The 21,703-nt window shown below is 44.5% G+C and overlaps 1 protein-coding gene across 1 annotated transcript in view; it reads left to right on the top strand.

Moving 5' to 3' along the window:
• The window catches only part of adgrv1 (adhesion G protein-coupled receptor V1), a 60,639-nt gene that overhangs the window by 28,088 nt on the left and 10,848 nt on the right, over positions 1-21,703 (top strand). The window contains exons 49-89 of the mRNA XM_085908811.1: positions 68-195; positions 274-455; positions 530-676; positions 754-834; positions 914-1,178; positions 1,315-1,437; positions 1,528-1,750; positions 1,816-2,020; positions 2,098-2,244; positions 2,401-2,656; positions 2,971-3,173; positions 3,298-3,474; positions 3,541-3,717; positions 3,779-3,958; positions 4,043-4,207; positions 4,287-4,410; positions 4,478-4,601; positions 4,673-4,811; positions 4,869-5,054; positions 5,117-5,352; positions 5,507-5,655; positions 5,731-5,929; positions 6,004-6,223; positions 6,298-6,537; positions 6,830-6,979; positions 7,052-7,272; positions 7,353-7,626; positions 7,710-7,853; positions 7,948-8,119; positions 8,183-8,324; positions 8,394-8,956; positions 9,026-9,289; positions 9,363-9,480; positions 9,558-9,729; positions 9,829-10,071; positions 10,659-11,066; positions 11,158-11,330; positions 11,501-11,747; positions 11,833-11,972; positions 12,578-12,738; positions 12,944-13,044. Coding sequence (XP_085764937.1) covers positions 68-195; positions 274-455; positions 530-676; positions 754-834; positions 914-1,178; positions 1,315-1,437; positions 1,528-1,750; positions 1,816-2,020; positions 2,098-2,244; positions 2,401-2,656; positions 2,971-3,173; positions 3,298-3,474; positions 3,541-3,717; positions 3,779-3,958; positions 4,043-4,207; positions 4,287-4,410; positions 4,478-4,601; positions 4,673-4,811; positions 4,869-5,054; positions 5,117-5,352; positions 5,507-5,655; positions 5,731-5,929; positions 6,004-6,223; positions 6,298-6,537; positions 6,830-6,979; positions 7,052-7,272; positions 7,353-7,626; positions 7,710-7,853; positions 7,948-8,119; positions 8,183-8,324; positions 8,394-8,956; positions 9,026-9,289; positions 9,363-9,480; positions 9,558-9,729; positions 9,829-10,071; positions 10,659-11,066; positions 11,158-11,330; positions 11,501-11,747; positions 11,833-11,972; positions 12,578-12,738; positions 12,944-13,044 — 7,969 coding nt within the window. The remainder of the gene's footprint in view (positions 1-67; positions 196-273; positions 456-529; positions 677-753; positions 835-913; positions 1,179-1,314; positions 1,438-1,527; positions 1,751-1,815; positions 2,021-2,097; positions 2,245-2,400; positions 2,657-2,970; positions 3,174-3,297; positions 3,475-3,540; positions 3,718-3,778; positions 3,959-4,042; positions 4,208-4,286; positions 4,411-4,477; positions 4,602-4,672; positions 4,812-4,868; positions 5,055-5,116; positions 5,353-5,506; positions 5,656-5,730; positions 5,930-6,003; positions 6,224-6,297; positions 6,538-6,829; positions 6,980-7,051; positions 7,273-7,352; positions 7,627-7,709; positions 7,854-7,947; positions 8,120-8,182; positions 8,325-8,393; positions 8,957-9,025; positions 9,290-9,362; positions 9,481-9,557; positions 9,730-9,828; positions 10,072-10,658; positions 11,067-11,157; positions 11,331-11,500; positions 11,748-11,832; positions 11,973-12,577; positions 12,739-12,943; positions 13,045-21,703) is intronic.

The following is a 21,703-nucleotide window of genomic DNA, read 5'->3' on the forward strand; positions in this document are numbered from 1 at the left end:
TTGAGTTATACGGCGGAATGGCCAAATGTATCGTGGTATGAAAACTGCATTTCTGTTTCCTGTGCAGAAGTAGCACAGAAGTGGTGGCAAAGGAAGGAGGTGGCCCCATCTTCCTCACCGTGTCTCGTAGTCATGGCTTGGAGTCGGCCGTCAGCGTGGAGTGGGAGACGCAGTCTGCCACCGCTGTTGCTTCAGGTAATACCAATAAAGATTTGCATCCAATATGAAGCAACATTATGATAATACATTCTTGTCCTTGATCATGTCTCCAAGATGGCCCTCTCCCCACGATGGCTTTGTATCAGAGCTTTGAAGACAGCCCCACGTCCACTTGGTGCTCTGTCCCCGGAATGCCAAGCGTCCTGGCCGTCAGACTCGATAAAAGTCCCGCCGTGGGATCTTCCCACACGTTGGCCACGCTCTATCAATGGCAAGGAGTCTTTGTGCCAGTAGAGGTAAATTGGGGAAAAAAATGGAAGTTCATGGTGAAACCCTGTGCCATAATGCTAATCTGGTTTCTCCCTTCCAGTCTGCTAGGATTGAGGAGCCAAGTTCTTGTGTTGGCTTTGCATTTCAAAACAGCAGCTACGTCGCCATCACACATGGCGGTGTGCCCTTCGCCCCTGCGGCCAATCTCAGCATCCTAAAACTACACAAGGACCTCAATGTCTCATTGGTCAGTACAACACTTATTGATACTCATCAATCGCGACATATTTTTGGTCGATTGACTTTTGTGGTGTGTGTCGTTAGGAACAAATCATAGGTGTGGAAGCATCGGAAGTCAAACACTTGTCGATTGACGACAGAGATCTTCTTATTGTATCGAGTCAGGTGATGCCAGATATTGTCCATTTGTTCTACCTTTCCCGTTGTAAATGTCAATAAATTGTCTTCTCGCTTCATGCTACAGATATTTGTTTGGACCAGCGGCTCCTTCACCCTGCTGCAGACTCTGGACTTTGAAGAACATATTGTCAGCGTGACTCCCTTGACCCACGTAGAAGCTCCTTATTTAGTAGTTTGCTTAAACAGTGAGACGGCCGGTTGCCTGCTCCTTCGCTGGACCGGCGGAAGATTTGGGAATCCACAGCCCCTCCCCATCACAGGCAGAGTCAGCCAAGTTGAGACAGTCCAGACTAGAGCAGAGGACACACTTTTCTTGGTGCTACTTCAAGGTGATGTCCTTTTTTTTGGACGTTTGCTGAGAGAGAGAAATATGAATTTACGTAGATAGACATCGATATGAATATACATATAAGCAATTCTCGAGATATCCTACATAACGTCAACATATGCGTCATTTTTTTTCAGATGTTCTTCCCTCTTGTGAGGTGCTCCTGTGGAGATTAGAGCAAGGTTCTCCTGAGTTGCAGCAGTCCATCACGTACCCAGGCCTCACCTCAATCCACCCGTTCACTGCTCCCTCCGGACTCAGTAAGTGCCTCGCTGACAAGTACGTGAGAGGTGTACCTAATAATGTGGCCGGTAAGTGACTGGTGTTATGCTTGAATTGTTCTCTCCTAGTTTACGTTATACTCGGCGGTGGAAACAGCTCGTCACTGTACTCGTGGAGATCTGATGCCGGCCTCTTCCACGTCATTCTGAAGGCCCCACCAGCGAGGAGATTCCTCTCCTTGAAGGTCCCGTCCCTCAACACCACCAAGACGCTCTTAGCTTCTTCTGAGGAGAACCGCTCCAGAGTTTATCTCTTAACTTCAGTCTCCAATCAATCTGACTTCATACCCAGGTAGATATCACTGCAAAGTTTGTGTCATTTCCACAAAACTCATTTATTGTTTCCTTCCACCCCAGTTTTGGCGAGTTACATTTCTTACCCGGCGACAGCGAGCTACAGATTGCGGTGAATGTCATAGATGATGATGTTCCAGAAGAACAAGAGCATTTTCAGGTCCGCCTGAAAAATCCAAAAGGTGGAGCAGAGATTGGGTTCGGGGGTCAGGTGACCGTCGAGGTTCCGAGCAACGACAACGCCCACGGAGTGATTGGATTTGCGCAGGCAAGATAACAAACCTTGCCACACATTTGTTGGATGCATATTGTTTTTTTAATCCACTGCCTCCCTGCCCTTTCTAGAATTCTCTCTCTTTGGAGGTCGAGGAGTTGAAGCAGAATCATCAGATCTCCCTCACCGTGGAGAGGAGAAGAGGGACTTTTGGTCGACTGACCGTTCACTGGACTGCCAGTGGGAGCCTGCCGGACATTTATCCCACTTCGGGAGTGGTGCGTAAAAACACCGCAGTAATATGACATGACATTACGTACCGCCGAGATCTCGGTTTACATCCCAAGACAAGAATATTTTTTTGGGGGGCATTTTTCTCATCTCAAATCAAACCCGCCTAAACTAATTCTGAAGATTTGCTGTCGTCCTCATAGGTTACGTTCTCGGAGGGTCAGTCGGTTGCCATCATTGCAGTGACCGTACTAGCGGATGACGTCGCAGAGCTGAGGGAAAGCGTTAGCATCACCCTCACGGACGTGACCACGGTCGAGCTGCGGGACATACAACAGGCCGCTGTCATCGACCCGTCGCGAGCGCGGGCGCTCCTCGACATCCTCCCAAACGGTTCCCCCTACGGGGTGATTGGATGGCATTTGGACTCTCAGATTACTCAAACACAAGAACCGTTAGGTAAGCAAAGGCTTCTGTTTCTGTGAAGATATTTCCACTTCACTGCTATCCAGCAGCCAGCTTGATTGTATTAGAATGTGTAGAAATCTGATTAGAAGATAAAAGCATGTTGAGACTTACCGTAAAGGTTCTTTCAGTGGTTCCAGGATATCATTAATCCCGAGGTTTGTTTTAATCCATCTGGGAAGGCTGTCAGATTAGTCTGAAACATCAAGAGAGTATTTTAACAATTCACAATTTGACAGAAATTCCTCAGGATGTAATTGTTCGTGTTTTGTGTTGTTTTCCATCCTAACTTTCTCCAAACTTTGCAGGTTTTCCAGTCAATCTGACTTTGTCCATCGTACGGGAGCTCGGCTCCTCTGGTGAGTTGGAAATACATTATGAGACCAGGCCAGCCTTGTACCAACCTCCAGCCAACCAGGCCTCTGCAGATCAGGACTACCTTGCCAAAGATGGCACACTTATTATGACAGAAGGAACAACTGTGGCCATTGTGATCATCACAATCCTTCCGGTAATAATTCATTGTTTCGTCAAAAATAATAATATGTGTGTTGCCTAAAATGTACAAATATATACATTTTTATTTATTTAGTTTGTTTTCATTTACACAAATATATATTTATATATTTTTTAAGGATGACATTCCAGAACTGTCAGAGACTTTCCTGGTAAATCTCACCAGTGTGAAGTTAGTTAGCGGGCTAGCCGGAGCAGGCCAGCCCTCCGTCAAGAGACCTGGCATGGAAGTAGCTGAAGTAACCATCCAGGAAAATGACGACCCTCGGGGGATCTTGCAGTTTCTTACGCCAGAAGTAAGTGCAGAATTCTCTGCAATGTAGTATTATAATAATTTGATCAAAATTGTAACCCTGTTTCAGGCTAGCTCGTTGGTGGCCTATGAGATGCCGGCACCTGACAACATCTTCCAGCTGTCCGTGGTGCGACTTGCTGGTGCCAGTGGAAGACTGCTAGCCTACTGGGAGGCTCAACCCCTCACTGCTGATCTGAACGATTTCAGCCCATCATCGGGTAACGTCACCATCCAAGACGGACAGGTAAATCCAAGTTGTCAAATGGGAGCTCTTTTACAAGTTCCTAACGCTTTGGTTCTTCCAGCGGAGAGCTGTGATTGCTATCACCATCTTGGATGAAGACCTTGTGGAGACTTTGGAGACGTTCAAAGTCAATTTGTTGCGGGTGATTGGCGGCGCTCGATTAGGAGAGGTGACCTCGGTCACTGTCACTATTCCGCCCAATGATTCACCTCTTGGACGATTTGGATTCCAAGAACTTCAGGTAGGAGCTAACTACGAACATTTGTGGACACCTTGTAGATCTGATGTTGTTTTTGTGTCCCGCAAAACTTCCTTCCTCTCCAAGGTTACCTTGAGTGAGCCGGAGTTTGTTGACGATCCCGCCGCCGTCGCGGGACTGGCGGTGATGCGTAGCGAAAGAGGCGAGGGGGCGGTGACACTGCTGTGGCAACTGGAAGGACGGGCGGTTCATGATCTTTCACCTCTCAATGGAACGCTTGTCTTCACTGAGGTACAACATATTGTTTGGAAGGTTCTCCAATAGCCCAGATTGAAATGGTCAATCCAAAATGATCTTTATTTTCTTCCAGACTGACTCGATGAAGACGTTTGTGATAAGAGCCCTCGCCGACAGCGTACTGGAAGGAGATGAACACTTCACTGTCGAGCTTTTCCCTGCGAGTGACGGCGCTGCTGTCATTGACCCTTTAAATGGTAGATAAGAAAATCATTTAGTAACTGCGACTGAGGATGAACTTTCTTTGTCGATGTTCCACTCCAGGTTTGGCAACCGTCACCATTGTGGCAGACAAGGCTGCCCTGGGAATGGTAGGGCTGGCGGAGTCCTCAAAGAATATTTTCATTGGAGAACCGGAAGGTTTTTATAACGGCAGTGCTGTTGTCAAGTGAGGTCAACATCATGGGAAGACGTGTTTGGGTTGGGTTTTAATATGAGAAAATCATTTGTTTATTCCAGCCTCATCCGTGGACCGGGTGTGTTTGGTGAAGTGCGGGTGCAGTGGAATATCACTCCAGCTCTGCTTGCTGACTTTGTAAACATCTCTGGCTCAGTCATAATAAAAGACCAGCAATCATTTGCGTCTTTCATTCTGAAGGTACTGATCAATTTTTCGAGTACCTGCAGTACCGTGATTTGTACACTGCCGTCCCAGGCCGTGGATGACGCCTTTCCCGAGGAACGTCGGCAATTCCAGTTAACGCTGACGTCCGTGACCCCGGGATTGGAAATCAACCCCAGTGCACGATATGCCAGAATAACCATGGCAGCCAGCGACAAGCCTTACGGCGTGTTCTCCTTCAACCTTCGGCAGATAAGCGCAATCGAGGAGGAGGGAATCGTAAGTACAAGCGGCATCCAAAATAAAAAAAAAACCTTCAGCACGGTTCGTTTTTCCTTTAGGTGAATGTGACTATAAGTCGCGCTTTGGGCAGTCTGAAAAGCGTTTGGGTCAGCTACCAGACGTCAGGCAGCACAGCAGTTAGCGGCGAGGACTTTGCCACCGCTTCGGGACGGCTTCTCTTCACCCCGGGTCTGACATCACGGCACGTTTCAGTGCGTATCCTTGACGACAGCCTTCCAGAGGGGCCCGAGACCTTCTACGTCAACATTACTGACGTGGATCTCGTCAATGTCAGGTACAAAGAAATAAAACGGAATACTAGAAAAATTGTTTTGAGGTGCCTTTGCCTCTGTGATCTGTTCTTTGACTTTTCAATTTTGTATCCCACTATGAAATTGTGTTTCTTTGTGCAAGTGAATTTACAATCTGGGTCTCCTCCTACTGATCAGTGGTGTAGATTACACAGTGCACGAGTCGGGTCTCCAATTGGACCAGCCTCCTGCCATCGGCGACATCTCATCTCTTGCGATTGTAATACCGACAAATGACAACGCTGAGGGTATCTTCGAATTTAAGCAGGACCGCATCAACATCACGGGTGAGTCCCGATGAAGTACTGAGTCGTTTGTGTTCAGGAAAGTCCCGTGTACAACTTCTCGCTGGTGTCTTTCAGTTGAGGAGGATGCAGGCCTTTTGTTGATCCCAGTGTTGAGGACAGCAGGTTCTTATGGAACCGTCTCAGTGGCGTACATGTCCAGAGGCTTGAGTGCAACTCCTGGTCTCGACTACGTCGCAAACAACGGCTCTGTGACGTTCGTCAACGGTCAGCAAACCGGGGTCGTTAATGTTACAATTTTAGATGACACGGAAAGGTGAGAACCCTGATATAGAATCGAGGGCTGGTCGTTTATTCCTCACGAGTGACGTTGGAAATGATCTGCGTCAGCGAATATGCAGAGATGTTCGAGATCTTGCTGGTCGGGACCACGGGTGGAGCAATCCTCGGGTCTCGCACAGTCGTCAGGGTGACCATCGACAAAAGCGACGCGCCGGGCGGGGTGGTGCGCTTCCTCAACGAAAGCCTAATCACCATCAACAACCCAAACGACACCCGAAAACTCACGCTGGTCTTGGAGAGGGCAGGGGGCCTTTTAGGCAATGCAACGGTACCACAAAAACATTTCCCATCTAATGTGCTAGTCCTGAATCCTAATTTGGGGTTTTCATCATCCCTCTCCAGGTTGCTTGGAGTATCCTCGGTCCTAACAGCAGAGAGCCTCTTCTTCCATCCAACACGGACATCCGGGGCCCCTTGAATGGATCTTTTTTCTTCAGTGATGGGGAGGAAGGCACACAAACGATCACGCTTCGGATCCTCCCTCATGGGGAAGTCGAGGTGGAGGAAAAATTTGTCATAGAGCTTAGCCTTCTATCTGGACAAGTGGATATTGACCCTCAGGCTGGATCCATAACACTAAAGGCAACAGATTTTTTTCTTTTTTTATTATTTGTAACAGTAATATAATATTGCTTAAATATGATGACATTCAAGGAATATATATATATATATATATATATATATATATATATATATATATATATATATATATATATATATATATATATATATATATATATATATATATATATATATATCATTATTATTTATACGATAACTGAATATTCTTTTGAATTATTGTAACATTAACACATGACTTCATCTGATTTGCAATGCAAAGACTACAATTAATACGCTTTTTTTTTGTTTCCAGATTGAAAAATTTGGGGACCCAAACGGTATAGTTCAATTTACAGATGATGCACTTGGAGAAGGTGTCTACAAGGAACCCACAGAAGCAGAGGGGCCGTTCAACATCTCCTTGCCCGTCACACGCCGGGAGGGGGTCATGGGCAACGTTACGGTAAAATCCTTTTCAAGGCTCAAATTTGGATGAAGCAAAGCTGAGTGCAAACACTTTGATTTCATGTTTCAGGTTCACTGGCAGATACATTCCGACTTTGACATGTCCGGAGACTTTTTAGAATTTTCTGGCTCTGTGCTAATCACGGCAGGCCAGCGCGAGGCAGAAATAGTGGTTAGCCTGAGGCCTGACACTGTGCCAGAACTGGAGGAGCTCTACATCGTTCAACTGACAGCAGTGGAAGGCGGCGCTACCCTGGAGGCCAATTCCATCCTTTTACGCGCGCACATTAGGTTGGTTGCGTGATTATCCCGATGTTTCAGGGTTACAAATCAAATCCGGAAATAATCTATCTTTCTCGTCGATCCTTTAGGGTACCCGCTAATGACGACCCCCACGGTGTTTTCTCCTTGAATCCTGAACAACAGTCTTTATTTGTGGAAGAGAGCGGGGCGGAGGTCCGTCGAGTTCTGGTACTGAACGCCACTCGGCTCGCCGGGCTGTTTGGCAACGTAACTGTCGGCTACGGCATCGCGAGCGGGACGGAGGAGGTGACGGCCATGTTTGTGGGAGGACAAGCTGAAGGACAACTTTTGTTCACTGAAGGACAGGCCTTCAGTTGGGTCACCTTGCACATCAACAGCCAGGTTTGAATTTCTTTTGACAGGCGATCAGGATTCAAAATATTTTTGGGTGTGTATTGTAAACTTGACTGCTTTTTCTCTGGCAGGTTTTTTTGTCTTTGGGTGGGAGATTGATTGTAGAGCTTATGAATGTAAGAATGCTCAGTCCTTTACTTGGCACACCGCCACTTCTCAATCACGAGTCCTCTGTTGCTACGGTGACTGTGCCAGAAGAAGCTGCTAGCTCAGAGGTTAGTAAATGGATAGAATAGAACTCTTTTTTTTTTTTTTGCTGATAGGGAAAAAAAGCCACTTACAGTCCAATTTTTTTTTCTGGTCTACCAGGTGGGTTTCGCCTCGCTGGCTTTATTCGTTTCAGACGTCGATACAGGGAAATGTGAGGCAAAGGTGACACGAGCCGGATTGTTTGGGGATATCAGGGTCCGGTGGAGAGCAGGGTATCCTTCAGGACAGTCTCCACCTGGTTTTCAAATTGGAACTATTGTGCCAAATTCAGGTAAGAAAACCAGAAGGTGGAAGAAGTACGACTTTTCGACTTGTGCTCACTCCTCAAATTTAGGCTCAGTGACTTTCTCCCATGGAGAGAGGACCAAGGTGATTCTTCTGACAGCCGTGGCGGATGCATCTCAGCCAACTGCCCATGCGTTATACCTCACTGGCGCCACCTCTGGCACTACCGCAGACAATAATGTCAAGCTCAGGTGAGACCCGGGCGAGGCTTGTGGCATCAATCAGTGGATCGAATCAACGACGTGACCATCTCTGCACAGGTCAGGATTCACATCGGCAGAAGTCGAGCCGCTGGGAATCTACCAATTTTCGCCAGAATCTCGCCAGCTGGTCATCGAGGAGGACGTTCAGACGATAAGGCTCCATATCCAGAAGCTCTACGGTTCTCGGGGCAACAGCACCCGCCTGTCCTACGCAACGATAGCCGGCAGCGCCGCTGCAGAAGTCGATTTTGTCGCCGTGCCAAAGGGCCATTTGATTTTTGACACTCCTTACCAAACCAGCAGTTCCCTTCAGCTGTCAATCCTGGATGACTCGTTGTCTGAACCAGATGAATATTTTCACGTCAACCTTACTCATGTTCTTAGTCCAAATTCGGTTTTGGCTGACGTCTTTCCTCGAATCAACCCAAAGCACAGTTTAGCAACCGTCACCATTCTGGCAAGCGACGTGACCAGCGGAGTGCTAAGTATCGGTCCGGGTCTGGTCCAAGTCCCTGAGGACAAGGATGAAGAGAGCCAACAGGAACGAAAGGTTCTCCTCAGGGTGCGCAGGTCAGACAGCGTGGCCGGAGACGTACGAGTTAAGCTGCGAGCGTACGGAGGTACTTCCCTCGACTCGATGATCAATTTTTCAAATCCAACTTTGAGTTAACTCGCATCGCTTCCTCCAGACGGAAGCACGACCCCATTCCCCTTCACGCTGGAGCCTGTTTGGCCTCTAGCGAAGGAGAATCAAGATTTCCTCTTAGAGTCCAGCATTGCGTACTTGCCGGCCGGGCAGAATGAAACCCAGGTGATTCTTTTCATCCTGGATGACTCGGAACCGGAAGGCCAGGAGGTGTTCTTCATCTATCTCAGTGATCCTGAAGGTGGGGCGCAGATCACTGACAGTCAACACCAGGACTTTGGGGCCTTTTCCAAGATCACCATCCTTGGTAAGAAACCGAAATTTGCTGAATTTATTTGTATTGAGCTGGTTCTTTAATGAAGCTTGATTTGTTTTAACAGGTAGTGACTTTCATAACGGTATCGTAGGCTTTAGTCACAATTCTCTGATGGGCCAGATTCTGGATGAAGATTCAGAGAACAAAACTGTTCAATTGTTTGTTCAAAGGCAGGAAAACAGGTAATCTGTTGTCCTGTCTTAATGATTTACCTGGTATTGGTTTTGAGTAAACGCCATTTTTTTTCCCCCTGGCTTAGAGCCTTTGAGGACTTGCAAGTTTTTTGGAGAGCGACTTTGAGCAACGCAGCTCCGACTCTTGTCAGCAACGGACTCAACCTGACCAAAGAACTAGTACGCACTTCGGGATTTGTCCTATGTAGGAAAGGAGAGATCGTCTGTGTTTTTACTTTGGAGGTCCGAGATGATAAAGTGAGACCTGACTTTGATGTTTTGGAGATTGATTTATATCCATTTGAGTAAAGTTCCGATTTATACTGTTGTTTCTTCATTCTCTTCCTGCTTCCATAGGAACCAGAATACAAGACTTGGTTCTTGGTGGAAGTTTTTCAAGTGGGCTCAGGCGCCACTATTAATGAGACCGGACGATTTGCCAACATCACCTTGGCGGAAAGTGACGATCCACGTGGCGTCGTGTACTTCGACGTTAGCCACAGGTTTCCCACCGCCGTTCCTACGACCACAAAGCTCAGTCTCCAGGTGGACAGAAGAGCAAGTACAGCTTCAACCATGTCTGTACGATATCGCACGCTGGTATGACACAATTATTCCACTCTTTCTTTTTATTATTTATTATTTATTATATATATATATATATATATATATATATATATATATATATATATATATATATATATATATATATATATATATATATATATATGATTTATTATTATTTATGAATTTTTATTCTTTTTATTTTTTTATTCTTTTTGATTTATTATTGAGAATTCTTTCATTTCTCTTCCTTGACCTTGAATACACTTTACTAAGCCAGACGCACTCTCACTTTGTCATATTGGAGATGAAAGGAGGAGAGTGCACTCAACAAAAAAATCATAAGCGCATGGGGGTGCTGTCCCGCTTTCATCTTCTCAACTTTTATCAGTAGCTCTCAAAAGCTTTGGTGTGGGACGAAAGCAATGTTCGGCCGACCTCATTTTGTCTACTTAATGTTGTCAACCACATGTGCCGTGACAGTCCTGGTAGAAGATCTCACAAGATTTGACTACAGAACAAAATAACTCCTCTAAAAAGTCATCACTACTAATGACTCCAATTTTAGACAAATGGATGGCTGATGGAAATCTGTCTCATTTAAAAATGTATTTCCGCTTTAGGAGCTTTCCAGAGAGGAGGTGCTCGGCCCATTTGTAATCCATCCCGCTAAAGAAGGATTGGATTTCCCTCAGCAGGAAGGCGAGCTGACCTTTGACCCGGGTCAGCGCAACACATCGGTGGACATTTATCTAACCCCCGACCTACCCTCGTCGTTTCCTCGGCCAAAGCGTTTCCAAGTGGAGCTGTTCAATGCTACAGGGGGCGCCAGAGTGCACGGCGACTTCAGCCGGGCAAACGTGACACTCGTTTCGAATGTTGCTAGTGCGGCTATGTGGGCCTTCGTCGGAAAGTTGCATCAACCGCTCGACCCGGCGACACTGAACGGGGTGTTGCGAGGGCTCATCGATCTGACCGCCTCCGCGTTGTCTTCAGAGCAGATGACGGCTGTGCTTGAAGCTCTGGAAAAGGTGAGTCCGCTGTGACATCATCAGGTGTAACTTATTCATTTTCACTCAATTGTTACTGTTCTGTGTTGCATTTCTCTCTTTTCCAAACTAGCTGCTTGCAATGTCCGACAGAGCATCTCTCCACGAAAGCAGCCGCAATTTGACCTATGACCTGCTGTGTACGTTGGCCGACCCGAGTCGAGCCGACACGCGGGGCCTCAGCCACCTTGCCGAAGTGACTGAACGATTCGCATTCTCAACCGTCACGAGCCGTCACTGTGAGATGTCAGTATACGTTAGCGTAAATGAATGAATAGATAAATAAATACAACTAAATAAGTAAATAAATATATTTCTGTTGAATACTTTCTTTTTCTTTGAGAAGCATTAAAGATATCCCTACTTTAAAATGTTTTATTTTTCAAATCATGCCCGTGTTTGTGTCTTTTCTCCAGAGGGGGCACCATCTTGGATTCGTGCACACACATGTCCATCTCCGCCTTCCAGTGGTATCCAACACAAATCAATGGACACAAATTCAGGGGTAGCAATGCCGACTTCTTCCAGCTTCCGGACACTTTGTTGCCAGTGCCGGCTGCCTCCACCCCTGACTGCGGCAACCTCAGCCGTGTTCACTTGATAGAGTTTAGAAATGACCTCTGGTTTATCACCAATGATTCCACAAATGCTCTCAATGGAAAGGTGGGTTGTTGGATTTTAAACAGCAGGGGGCGGTATTACCCCATTAAGAAAAACAAATGGCAATATCTCTTCTGCTCATGTGCAGGTTTTCTCTGCCAGCCTCCAGGACAGAAAATCCAGACCCCTTAGCGATGGCATGGAGGTGATATATCGTATCCACACTTCTGGTCAACCACTTAAACCGGGACATTCTATGTGCCTTCTATGGAACCAGACCACTGCAAGGTAGCCAGCCCACCACGGAATGGATAAATTCACTTCTTGGCATGATATGCATACAAAAATGCCCCTAGTTTCTATCTACTGCATGTTCAGTCAAACATTCTTTCCTATTTGTCATTTACTTCAGGTTTCCTTTAGATTTTAGGAAAGGTAAATAAAACATTTAATACAAAAATTAATAAGAGGCCAATGCCTAATCGTGTAAAACTCTAAAACTAGTGGTGTGTGCTTCCTTTTATCTGTCATCCTCACATATTTGGGCAAGGTCAACTTGTTAAGTGAGCACATTGCAAATGACACAGTGCCTGAGGACACTCTGCCTTTGTCTGTGAATCCTCACACTTGCCTTCCATTTAATGAGAACATTCTGAAGGTCTAACATTGGGGTTTAGAGCTGGAACAATATTATTGCAATAAACACACCGCTGACAGATTGGATTGAGAGAGTCATGGCTTGGGAAAGAACCGTAGAGCCTAAAAAAAAAAAACAACCCACTGACCTTATTATATCTGCTATCTTAAATCAACTGAATCGCAATGCTCAAATACCTGCGACCTAGTTTACTAGTTTAGTTGTTGATTTCATGTCTGTCTTCTCAACCGTCTAGCTGGTCATCGGATGGTCGGTATTGCAGAGTTGTGAAAGAGAGCAGCAGCCACGTGGAATGCGCCTGCTCCCACTTGTCCGTCTACACGGCCTATGCGGAGTTTGCCCCGCTTGCATCGTATAACCAGGCCTTCTATGCCTCGGGGTTCATCTGCATTTCAGGTAGAACACATCAGCAGCCCAGCAATGACTGCTTGAATTTGAATTTTACGGAACTGTCCAACCACCCAAAATCCGAATCAGACTCATCGTCCTCCATAAACCAGAATGCAGTCGGCTATACAACTCTCCTAGTTTCCAAATCTTTCTTGTTTGCCCTAAAACCTATTTTTACGTATCTTTTTTTCATTTGGTTTTCCCTTTTCAGCTTTCGCAATGGCCATTCTTGCACACGTCCTGTGTTACCGCCTGCCCACCTTCGCTGCCAAATTGCTCGTTCACATGATGGTGAGCTGCCTCGGAACACAGGTAATGCCAATTTCCTTCTCTTTTTAAACTTCCCTTGGAGTTCCGCACTACACTCCTGTAATTCAAAGCCGAACAACAACAACAACAAAAACATATCTGAAACTTTCATAGCACCTTATCCTGTGTTTTTTTGGAGAGCGACATTAATATTCTCCTGTACAGCCACCACAGGTTTTTTTTTTTTTTTTTTAAATCTTGGTAAATATTCCTGAATATACAAAGAGACAGACAATCAGATGTCACGGCTTTGCGTCGTTTGCGGGCTCCAGTGTCCTGACAACCAAAGCATGCCCCCCCGCACTCTTGCCCATTAAAAACGCAAGCTGTCACATGAACAGTGCAGTGAGCAAGATATGCCATCTCACTTTTGTGGTGTGTGACAAGTGCGGGACTGGTAAATTTCCACAGGTAGCCCCTCTCTTTGGTTGACAAACATAAGCCTGGAGTTGTTGGGGGCTACGCACCTTGGGCTCAACCCGTTTATGGCCCGGAAAGAGCCCCTGGACCTAAATGGGTTTGGAATGGAAAATTCCGTCCTGTTCTCTTTCCATGTCATTGGACGTTCAGGCCTCTTTCTGGGAAGTCAAGACATTGTCCTATTGTTATGAAAAGAAGAGTTTTCCTTTAGTGTTCTGGTCTCATTCCAATTGAATTGCAGACTCTGGACCCCAAAGTCCAAAGTGGAAGGATTGATTGTCTCATGCTGGGGGGGGGTCCATGCAAGATGCGTCAAATTGTCGTCACTCGTTCTGCATTTATGAACAATTTCAACCGGAATTCCGCCGATAAAGAGAATATATCATTAATATAAGTCCAATGATCTCGCGTTTAATGAATGTAATTTGCGTCGAGGGGTGCCCCGCGGTGTCTCAACATCGATTCGCACCGTCGGGACTTGAGCTAATGGCAACTGATGGAGTGGACTATTTATCTGCAGTAGCGGGGCTGATGCCGATGCCTGTTGGGTGAAAATTAGACTTGCCGGTTTGATTTATGGCTCTGAGTATGACCCACAGTTGTCAAGAAAATGGAAAAGTTGTTGTGATGCCGCTCTCCCATTCTTTCAAGTAAACATTTCATAAATGGCGTGAATAAATCAATCAATTTGCCCCAATGTACCGTCCAAATTCTGATTAGCTTGCAGTGACCTGAAAGCCAACCTGTTTTTTTGTCAAACTACATAGAGAGAAACCAAAAATAATCCAAATGTATCCCGTGCCAGCCTTCACTTCAAAGATATTAGTGCGATGAAGTGAAGGCTTCTCCAACTTGGTTCAGCACTTTGCCCCTGTGCTCAGCAAGACAACTGAAAATTGCATGAGTGGAATGGAAATTTACCCAACTCTTGTGTGTACCTGTGTTTATGTGTGTGTGTGTGTGTGTATTATGTGTGTGAGAGCGCTTTTATTTATATTCAACACACACACACGTGTATATATATATATATATATATATATGTATATATATATATATATATATATATATATATATATAGATATAGATATAGATATAGATATAGATATAGATAATAGTAAATTGTAAAATGGTAAAGTAAAATGGATTTATATCAAATATATGCCATAATCAGCACTTTTTTTAAGGTAGTGGTTCCTGGTATCCGGTGGACCAAGCGGGACACCCATATTCTCTTAGCACTAGCCTTCAAGTGTGCAGTACTTATCCAAAGTTTACACTCAAAACATTCACTAACTTTGCTACTTTGGCATTTATCCATGATTTAAAGTTAGCGTTCCTTCAGATGTTCGCTTTCAGTAAATATGATCCCGCATTTACCGAGCAGGGTTACGAATTCTCACTGGATAAAAGTCAAAGCCAATGAAAACACAATTTGATGATACGTTGTGATAACACAGCCCCCATTCGGACTCACTTAAGTGTTTCCCCCCTCTGCTTTATCTGACTAAGTATTTAGCTTATTCTGGTGAAAGGATTTCCTGTTAGCTCCGGGCCCAGCTCCAGGATTCAGAGCTTTGCTTCTCAGCCCGTAAACACATACGTGACAAGCTCTCTTCCACGAACGACGCTCTCCCACCCACCCACCCACCTTCCCTTCCCGTATTGCAACAGAACGAACAAGTGCTGGGATTTCCAAAAGTGTAAAAGAGGCTCGCGTCAGGGTTCGCTTGTATAATCAGCCCATTCTACGGGGGGGGGCTTGTTGGGAAGAAAGCTTAACACCAATGTAAATAAAACATTTTCCTGAGGAAGTTTACCCGTTCTCATCGTGCCCAATCAATCATCAAATCAAAAAAAAAACAATGAGATTTGTGGGTTTGACGTCAGAGAATAATTCCCATCCAATTTTTCGTCTTTAACCCTCAAGGGTTTGGGGGAGAAAAAATAAATAGTTTTCTTTGCGTGCGAGCGTGAGGCCGGAGAGAACGAGACAAATGCAAGTTGCGCAATTGGCTCTGAGCGTTGGAAACAACGGGATGAATGTCTTTGAGAGAGAACCGCAGTCATGTTGTTGTTGTTGTCTCTTCACGAGATATGAACAGATCTGGTACAAAACAGAAAGTCATGTTGTTTCTTATTATATTCTTGTTCTTTTGGTTTTATTTAACTGTGAATCATGACTTGTTCTCTCCTTCTGCTGGGCCCCCAACTGCGCTCTCGCTCGCTCTCTCTGGTTGTCTGACATGGTTTTATCCTTCTGGAAATGACGGCGCACATCCTGTGTGACTCATCACTTTGACCAATGATGATCTTCTCTAATCTAATTACAGACAGTCCAGTGCCCCGGTTAACATTTTATTATCCTCAGCAGAGGCCTCATCAAGGATCCCTGCGGAACTCCCTATAACACGACTTTGTTTAAAAGTGACCTTACTTGGGAAAATAAAAATAAAAAATCATTATATAACTTCTAAAAAGTGATGCACTTTGGAGTTCAAATAAAACGATTTGGGAGAACATGCGGCAAAACAATAAACAAACACAAATGTGGAGTGCAAATTGTTGTTTCTTTGAACTTGTGAAAGTTGGCCTTGAAATTAGAGAAATGTATTCAACCAGGATTATGCTGTTCTGCAAAGTATTTTGTAAAAAGGTTGATTTAATGCATCGTGCGGGCCATCTGGGCTGTGCATTCTTTTAGCTGTGTAACATGCACATGCAAAGTAGAAAATTGCCTTTTTGGGGAGGAGGGGTTAGGGTCAAGCAGCACTTTCATCTGCAGTATCCTGATTGAAAAAAAATGCAATCTTGAGTTAATCGCCCTTGAACAAAGTCATAAACGTGTAGAAGCTTTTCCCATTGGAATCGTTCATTGCTAATTGAGCCCTTGGGTCGGGAATCGGAAAGAAAGTACGTTTTGAACAATGACAAATACAATTAAAATGAACAACCGAATTTGTTGGAATACTTCAATCTAATGCAGTCGGGTTCCGTGTCATTGCCTGCGCTGCGAGTGACTCTGACCTTTGTGGACTCGCAGTTTTTGCCAATTGTCTGTTGACCAAACAGCTGGCGACCTCAAAATCACTTCCATGAACTTTCCTCTATTTCCAGAAAAAGCACAATATAAACAGTAACAGGAGGCCACGGCGACCTCTCACCTTCGGCCCTGTTCTACTGTTTGCCCCTACCTTGGCTGCTAGCTGCTATGGAATTTAGCAGGTTAAGAATGCTTGAGCTATTTTTGCACGGCTTTTTTTTTTTAATCATGCCGAATGCAATTCTATATTGTATTATTTCATTTTGTGCAGATTTTAAGATGGATGCAATCAAAGCCTAATCTTTATTTATCGTCCAGGTGTAACTTTTGCATTTAGCATTTCTTTTGATACGTATGCTTCATGCAACCTTTTACCTGATTCGGATTTGTCAAAGACCAAACGGCACGGCTGACACAACAGATGATAAACAAAGTGGAAGCGGGGGGGGGGGGGGAGCCCTTTAGGAACATTCTATTTTTGGAATTTGACCGCTTGTCTTGGCCGCACTCCGCATGTCAAGTGAACTTTGTCGGTTTGGAGGACATTTGTTTACCCTGAAAGCGGTGAGCTCATTGGTGCTTCAAATGCAGTTTCGCAAGATTGCCTGAAAACGTGTGAGAACACGAGCGAGAGAGCCACTAATGGCTGCGGCCGTCTTAATTGCCTGAAATGAGTGGCCTAACTTCCTGAGGGAATCAGGATGTCTCGGACAGAGGAAGGAGATCAACTGTAATCGCATCTTTTGTTTTCGAAAATGACATCTCAAATCATTTCAGCCGTAAACCTTGCTATGAATTGCAAACGACGAATAAAACATACTTTACATCGATTCCAGCAAATGTTTGCAAATATCAAAATGAAGCATTTATCTACAAAACATGCACATAGAAATTGGCATTGAGCATGAATACCCTCATCAAAAAACAGATCCGAGTCGATGGCAAGCTTCTGCAGCGTCTGCATCAGCATGTAGGGGTCAGGCTAGCTCCACAAAAAAAGTCCCTGGTACTGCTCTAGTACGTTCCAAACGTGTGCTTCTTATGACTGCTCAACACCAAGAGGCTATTGTGTTGTTTTTTTGGAAAATCTCTCTACAGCAAATGACAATGCGGGTTTCGGCTCTTGACCTAATTGGCTTGATGATTATCATGTTCTTGGCTTGTTTACTCACATTTCTCATTTTGGGTGTATTTGGGATCAAATGATTCAAAAGAAAATTATTGCACTGGAAGAAAACAAAAGTTTGGGGATGAAGATTTAAATCCAATAGATTCTTTTTTTTTTTTTTTTTTTACCTGGAGTGCACAGTGCACAAGAAATGTGTGTAAAAGTGTGCTAAAGTCATATTTAGGTGTCCACATCGCTTTGTGTGCTTTTTTTTAGGAAGAGAAAAAAAAAGAACCCACAAGCAACCATATAAAATGGTCAAACTATGACCGTAGAGATTCTATTTTGCGAGTTGTGGTGTATGGCCACATTTAGTCCCTCCCCTAAGCTGGCTTTGTTGACCTTGAGAAGCTCGTCCAGCTCACTCTTTGTAATGTGTGTCTTCCATCACAAAGCCTTGTGTCTGAAAATGAGAATTTCCTTGAAGGTAAACCTTCTTTGATGAAAAGCAGATATCATTTTCCAGCAATAGACACTCTTTAATTTGTGTCAATAAAAGTGGAAAGGAAGCTCTGTTGGAAACCAAAAGCTAAAGTTAGCCTTTGTTCTTGGAATGGCCTTCCGAGAATACGCCGCTGTTTTTTCTTTTTCACACTAAGACAGTATATTGTATTTATGCTGCTCTCATCTCAGACTGTTGTGGTTGTTTGGATGGGAAACACACCAAAGGGGAGAAAGGTGTTTATTTGCCAACAGCTGGCTCAGCAAGAAAACCTCAGTCCCAGGTTCTACCCCAAACACCCGTGAACTTTACTTGTATGGTGTGGCCTCAGTGAACTGGTATTGCAACTCTCTATAAAAACAAACGGCTTATCTTGTTGTGACTATTCGGCCAGGCTTGAAAATTTTGCAAGGCAACAAGCGGCTGATATTTGAGATCAGACATTTTGGAGCTCTATTTCCTTTGTCCATTTTGAATTTTGAAGAACCTCACCTGTCAAGTCCACACACATGCATGGCCTACTAACCCAGCTATCAGGCAACCCCGTGTGGCAGGCCGCCTGCTTGTCCGGCGTGCTTCAGCACATAAATGGCATGTTGGCCACAACTGACAAACTGGAGCACGTGAGCGGACTGGTGATGCTCGCAGTAACATTCAGGGCAGTAGCGCAAAAAAAAAAAAAACCTGTACTACTGACATGAATACGATGGAGAAAGCTCTGTGATCTCTTGGCATTACTTTTCAAATGAAGACTTGACTTTCGCATTGTACTTGTGTTTCAAATGAATCATACGTAGACAGAAACGTGGGTAGATATTGCAAACGTGTCATCATCTCATACTTGTGTTTTTGCTTTGCGAACAAAGGCAAACAGCCAGCCAGGGTGCAGGCTGCGGCTGGAGCCAGCTAGATCAGACCGGTAGCTGTTGGAGGCGGAGTGGAGTGGAGTGAGCGAGCAGAGCGGAGGGGCTTAGAGAAAGAGGAGGGGGGTTGTTGGTGACGATGAAGAGGAACTTGGGGCTAGAAGGAATGGATACAATGGCTGGAGGAGGGGAGAGTAGAGAGGTTAAGTGTTGTGCAGGGAGAATGGATGGATGGATGGATGGATGGTCTGGCACACAGACAGCTCTGGGTGCCCCTTCCCCCCCCCCTCCCCTTCCCTAAATTGGTCAGTGATGTAATGCAGGCGAGTGCTATTTATAGCCGGGCCGCTGCACAGCTTCCATAGCGTCAGCACACATTGATCAGCAGGGAGGATGAGAGCAGCAACCAAGTGTTGCCTTTGCTTCTTCCCGATGTAAATACAATTACATGGCTAAACTTTTTCTAATTTAAAATCAATCATCAAAGCGTCTTTGAGACATTCCCGCTGTAGACCCCCTAAAAAAAAAAAGATTTTCCATCAAACTTTATATTCATCATATTAAGTGGATGTTATTCTATAAGAAATGCATATTGATCAAGTGACCATATTTTTCTTCATATTAAATGAACTGCAAACATTTTTGGCCTTGACTTTGCAACATGTTTCTGTGAGCAAGCTGACCTGTTTAAGAAATAGATGTCAAATGGATCCCAAACGTCAGTAGATAAATCACTATGACAGAGTAGACATGTTGAGCTTGACTACATTGAAGAACAAAAAATGAGTGTACATATTACTCTGCTTCTCGTCATGTCACTGAAAGCATCATTGGGGCGTTTTTTTCTGGGACACGTGCTAAATATTCAATATAATGAAGAAACACAAATATACAAGATCCGTTTTATCAAGTAGCTGTGGACAAGAAGCCGTGCCTTGAAGACATTCGGTGGAGCAGCACGTCATTATATAATGTCTGCTTTTATTTTTGCATACTTCTTTCCTGTTCAACCAGTCTCTTAGCTCCTGCAGGGAAGCCTTTACATGACACAGGCAGAGCTCAATCCTTAGTTTGTAGCCTAAGGGTCTAGACACCTCGACTCCTTACGCCAGGCACAATAGAGAAATCCAACGGGGGACAAAGCCGGTCCCGATAAAGCCTACACCTGACTCCTCCCCGCCCTGATAACCTCTTTCCCGGGAGAGGTCATCATTACCTGACCGCTTCTTGCCTGTAAGAATATGAACAATGGCCGCATGCTGTAACCGTGACCTCCAAACAGACACAACCCATCTCAGATAATAAGACGGTCATTTTGAAATGACAGTCGCTCGTTTGCTAACGCCAAACCGCTATCATGTGTGAAGTCATTTGAAAACATGTTTCACTGTCACGCAAGTGAATGTTATTTCAAAAAGTGGAGATTAATAAATGACTTTGTCATCACTTTAACAAGTGCTCTGCCCTGGAGGTTTGTTTTTCATGGCTTTGAATGTGAGTTTATGTGGTCGTGTTGATTCTACCACTTGAAGGAGTTGCTTTTGTTCTGGGCGGAGGGAAGAAGAATGTCATAAAAGCAAAACACACATCAAGAGTTTTATAGTTGATAGCGTGTACTCAACTTTGATGTGATTCTAGATTGTTATTTATGAATTCATTTATTTTATTTGCATGACTTTTGGTTAGCACGTTTCGGTTCTTGCTTGAAACCTCCACTGACATAATGGCCCTACTTTGTCTTTAGAATAAAATGAAAGGCTCTCCTTGCCAGTTATTAATTCCCTGTTGGTTTTGTTTTTCTCAATTCTATGGGTGTGTCCCTCTATGCTGGCAAGCTCCGAACTACCTGAATGGTTTCTCTTCCCAGGCTCAATTCCTGGAACTTGAGTTTCTTTCCTGTGCCATCTCGCCCACTCACCCCCTGCAGGCTTTGGATAGGGAAATGGCTGACTCACGAGATTTTTTGTTTTTTTTAATGTAAAAATGATGACTATTATTCAAGATATGGAAAAGCCAAAAATGGTCATTTCATTTTTTTGGGAGTTTGTCTCAAAAATAGCGAGAACTCACATCTGCCAACATAAAAGCTAAGAGCCTACATTGTGACCTGCTGCACCTTTTTTGACCCATTTGTATATGGTAATAATAAACATGGCCTGCATCTGAAGGTTACAAAGAAAAAAAAGTGAAGGATATTATGACACAGTTCAAAAAGAAATAAAAATGAAACAAAATGAAACAGGAATGAAAATGTGTGCAAAGGGCCCTTCCACGTATTTGCATTTTTCTCTATGTGGCTCTCAATGGGAAATAAAATATGGACATCATTCGGCATTCAGGTACTGTTACCTGAAGCACTGCAATGCGTGATAGATGTAACGTGAGGAGAAACAAACAACAGGTTATCAGTCACTCTTTTGTGACACTCCCTTGGCATCGACCACACGGCCTCCAGATTTTTTGAACAAGCGCCCTGTCGTGTTGCCAGCGGCCTTTTTTTTTTTTTTTTTCATCCGAGGTTAATGATGTTTTCAGGTATTGTCTGTTGCCTTCATTGGCTGGTTCCCATGTTTATTTCTGTCTCTAACACGTTAGCTTTATTTGAGTCATGTGTTTGTTTCAATGCATCGGTCAGGCATATTTCAAAAAATATTTGTACTTTGAATATCCAGCAACATAGAAAATGTGAGAGCTGCCGCAATAGAATACACAGAATTGCGTGTTAAGTA

Source organism: Syngnathus leptorhynchus, chromosome 4, assembly GCF_054491065.1.
Source record: "Syngnathus leptorhynchus isolate UIUO chromosome 4, UIUO_Slep, whole genome shotgun sequence".
Lineage (NCBI taxonomy): Eukaryota > Metazoa > Chordata > Actinopteri > Syngnathiformes > Syngnathidae > Syngnathus > Syngnathus leptorhynchus.